This window comes from Pinus tabuliformis, chromosome X (genome assembly GCF_031772625.1).
Source record: "Pinus tabuliformis cultivar Carrire ecotype Pingquan chromosome X, CPIR1, whole genome shotgun sequence".
NCBI classification, from domain to species: Eukaryota; Viridiplantae; Streptophyta; class Pinopsida; order Pinales; family Pinaceae; genus Pinus; species Pinus tabuliformis.
Window position 1 is genome coordinate 1594666908 of NC_142308.1, and position 4169 is coordinate 1594671076.

General features: G+C 34.5%; 1 protein-coding gene across 1 annotated transcript; it reads right to left on the reverse strand.

Moving 5' to 3' along the window:
• Positions 1 to 2212: 2212 nt before the first annotated feature.
• On the reverse strand, positions 2213 to 3947 carry LOC149146124 (GDSL esterase/lipase At5g45910-like). Its single transcript, XM_089452667.1, has 6 exons — positions 3886 to 3947; positions 3502 to 3686; positions 3186 to 3422; positions 2929 to 3077; positions 2562 to 2841; positions 2213 to 2439 (listed from the first exon to the last, which is right to left on the reverse strand). The coding sequence occupies exons 1-6, from the start codon at positions 3945 to 3947 to the stop codon at positions 2213 to 2215; spliced, it is 1140 nt and encodes a 379-aa protein (XP_089308793.1).
• Positions 3948 to 4169: the final 222 nt, after the last annotated feature.

The following is a 4169-nucleotide window of genomic DNA, read 5'->3' on the forward strand; positions in this document are numbered from 1 at the left end:
AAATAATGAATGTTGTTGTGATATTGGAAAGGCACACGAGGGAGATGAATTGTTTGAATTCTTCAATGCAACAAAAAGTAGCTTCCTTACCTAGGTAAAGAAAATTCCTTACACTTTAAATGGAGTAGAATCATTGTTTTGTAATATATCTTGACCCAAGGGATTTAATAAAATGTATTTAAATGGATTATTATTTATTCTCTAGATATGTGAATACTTGGTGATGATTGAATGTAATAGTGTATGTTTGAAGTGTTTTTGTTGGCCTTGGAGCAATGGGATCTGGCATGGAAACAAAGTTTATCAAAGGAAACTTGCATGATTTATGATAGGTGAATAAGAGCTCTTCTATGTGAAGTCGATGTGCTTTTGTTAACTATGATGTGTTAACATTATATGCAAGCCATCATAAGATTTCTTTTGATCATGAAGTAGATCTTCATCTTTGATAAATCAAGTTGTGATGGTGTGTGAAAAGTGAATATTGGTAGCATTTAATAGTGTAGGTGCACTATGAGAGCTACAAGAGAAGAAATATTTGAAATATGCATTATATTGTATTGGATGAACTCAATGTTTGTGATGGGATCACATGACACATTATTTCTCACTATTAAATTACTTATCTTCGTGTTTAACGATTATTTGGATTTCTCATGAGTAGTTTTTATTGTAGCTATGGAATGTGCTTGTGATGCTTGGCGATTCATGGAAATGCGTGAAGATGAATTTTTTAAGAGGAAGTTCTTCTTCCCTAGTAAATGAGGGTGTTTAATGATTGTTTGGATTTATCATGGGTATTTTTTATTGTAGCTATGGAGTGTGCTTGTGATGCATGGTGATTCATGGAAATGCATGAAGATGACTTTTTAAGAGGAAGTTCTTTTTCCCTAGTAAATGAGGAAGTGAAAATGGTGGAGTCATAATTGGAGGAAAATAAATGTCATTGGTACTTGGGATGAATAAGGGAAAATTTTCTTAGGATGTTCATGCATAAAAGTTTATTATTAACTTTTAGAACTAGGGAATGATAAATATGAAGTACAAAACAAGTAAAGGAAATTTTTTAGAACAAGAAAGAAGATCTTAGTAGATCAATTAAGATCAAGTGTGGCAATGAAGTTATAATACTAGGAAAGTATTAATAGTTGTGTGATTCAATTTATGGTATGAGAATTTCTACATTGGGGAAATCTTTGATAGAGGGATAACATAATGCTTTCTTAGTGGATAATATTTCTGAAATGAAAGCGAGTGGATAACATCAAACACTTTCATTGTAAAAAAGACTATAAAGAAGAAGTTTAATATTTTTTGTGAATGTATTTGGTTACTTGAAACAAAATGCTCTGGTTATGGTTAGACCAGTAAAGCTATGGAATTTAAATCCAAGAGATGATAATAATTATAATTATATTTATAACATGAAGAGATGTGAAAAGTAAAGTGATTAAAAATCATTCCTTCGCAACATCATATATTTAAACATAAATTGATAAAGAATTTGTACAATAAACTTTGTAAAATAGCTGCTCAAATTTATAACATGAATTACATTAAATATTTAAAAATAAATACATTTGATTTATTATTCACTAGTCAAATAAATTGTAAATATGAATCATTAATTGAGTCTTAGTTTGGATGATTTAAACCATTCAACTATCATAAGCAAGTCATACTTAGAAGAGAATGTAACTATTAATCACATAAAAAGTTATATAAGAAATAACATAAAAATTGTGGGGCAATAGAATGTGAGAACGTGAGCATCACGAAAACAATTTTCCTATCTCTAGATGACATAATTTGCCCATTCGTACTAAATTCTCTATCATTTAAACGTTTATATATATAACTTCTATACTTTAACAAAAGTTGATACATGAATATAAAAATAATATAAACAAAGCGTTACTCGCGTTAAAGGGAATTACAATTTCAATCCACATTTGAATAAAGCAATAGTTGAGAAGCACTTCTTAAGTTTGCACGTAGAACCAATAAAAGAATGTTTTAAAAACCACCTCCAGAGAAGCATATTACAAGTGGACACGAGACGTGCTTGAAATTAAATAAAGAACATGAATTTTTCATAATTATTTTCCATCCCATAAATCTGACAAATCGATTGGCGGAGACTTCACTGCAGGTAAGATGTTAATATTCGATTTAGCGATAGTTTCTCCTTTTTATTCGATATTCTAATCCATTAAGCGCTGCACAAAGTGTGAAGAGCGGGAGTCGTGAAGGTGCCGTCCAAAAATAAATTGGCGATTTTTCCATAAGCGGCATCCGTTAAATGAATTCCATCCCAGTTGAAATATTGTTCAGGATTTGCACAGGGAACTGCTGACCTTACGCCGCAAGGGATTTGAGGATTGTAATTATACGGTCCACCCGCTCCACAGCATGCGTATAAAGCCTTTGACCCCAATGCTGAACAGGAAAATCAACATTTCTCGCAAATGTTTAAACAATATATCTAATCTTTTGGTAAAGATCAAAGTAAAATAAGAATCTGTCAAAAACCCTGTGAGTTTCCTCTTTCATTTACTTACCAGACAGCTGTGGAGACTTTAAAATTTTGAGAACAGCATTGTAATTGTCTCCAAACACAAATTTAACCTCCGGATATTGAACTTGCAACTTTTCCACTCGACCTTGAAGAAGATCATTGCCTCTCCTGGCGAAAGCATTAAACCTCGGCATGCATCCCATTGAGTCCAGCGGTTCTTTTTCAGGTCCAGTAGCATATTTTCTTAAATATAAAGCAGAACAGCCAATCGGTAAGTTGTTCTGAGCTAAAATCTTCCTTGCTCCGCCTACTGTAATCAAAGTCTGCAATAAAAGGAAGAAACGATGAAGTACAATTTTGCTTTAATTTAACGAATTTAGCTTAGCTTCTGTGAAACAGATTGAGATTACCTGCATTGCTTTAACGGTCTTATCGACGACTAAAGGGACAAATCTTTCGACTTCTTCCATCGGCCGTCCCTGCATGAATGGATCATTGAAGTCGTTTCCGCCAATCTCTCCCACCATAAACAATGCATTTGCAAAATGCTCCTCACAGTCTACATATTTTACACAATCAGTCACAAGTTCGAATCACATACAATTAAAGGTTAATAAGTCACCAAATGAGTGAAATTTAGGTAGATCATCTTATAAAGATCAAGAACCTGTAGAAGCGGCACACAATTTCTTTCTGTGCTTCAAAAACCACTGGATCTGCGTGTCCAGAGAAAATGAAGTCATAGGAGGCGAGATTGACTTTGCTACAAAGAATGAAGGTCGCAAGGCCGTGGCTCCTGCCACTGCGAAGTTAACACCGCTAGTGTTAGCTGTGCTTCCAGCCCCTTCCAGTTTGCTAGTGTTACTCAGATATGGAGCCAAAAAAGGAATACCTGAAGCTTGAGCTGCCAAATACAGAAAGTAATTAGTCAATGACTTGAAAAACATAAAAAATTCTTTATTCAGCACAAGGTTCGAACATACCGATATAATCCACGACCAATCGGCCGTCCGAAAACCGGCCTGTAGCTCTTTTGAAATAAGTTTCGCCATAAGGCGGTCTACCGATGTTTCCAGCAGCGGAGGGATTCCAGGCTAACCAGTTCCCCGTATCCGCCAAAGAATCGCCAAAACTGTAAATAGCGCTGTGACAAGCTGCCGCTGCATAACTGTGCCTCCATGAATGCAGATAGATTATCATAATAAATGCTATTGAGAAAGAGAAATTCATTGTAAGCTTCATTGTGGAATATCCAATTTGTATCAGAAAATCCTTATTATGAAGGATTACATATCTCTCTGTTGGCTATTCGTTGCTTAAAATTGGTGTTTATAATTAACGAAAGTTGTGCTAGAATCTTCCACTGCCTCAAATCCGGGAATACACCTTCCATTTCCTGTAAACCTGGAATACTTTCAGGAAGAACCATGTTGACTCTTAAAATATACTTTAACCAGGTTCAGTTTAGGTAAGAAAATCCTACAAGGCTTCAACTAGTGTTGAAACTTCAGGAGTTTTTGTGAAATTGTATTATATATTTAAAAAGTCGGGTTTAGAGGGAATCCTTTGTCCAAGGTATTTAGCGTTCATCAGCAGTGTTGTCCTTTCCAATAGAATTGTCGCTTCGAATAACGGAAAGGATTTTTTATTC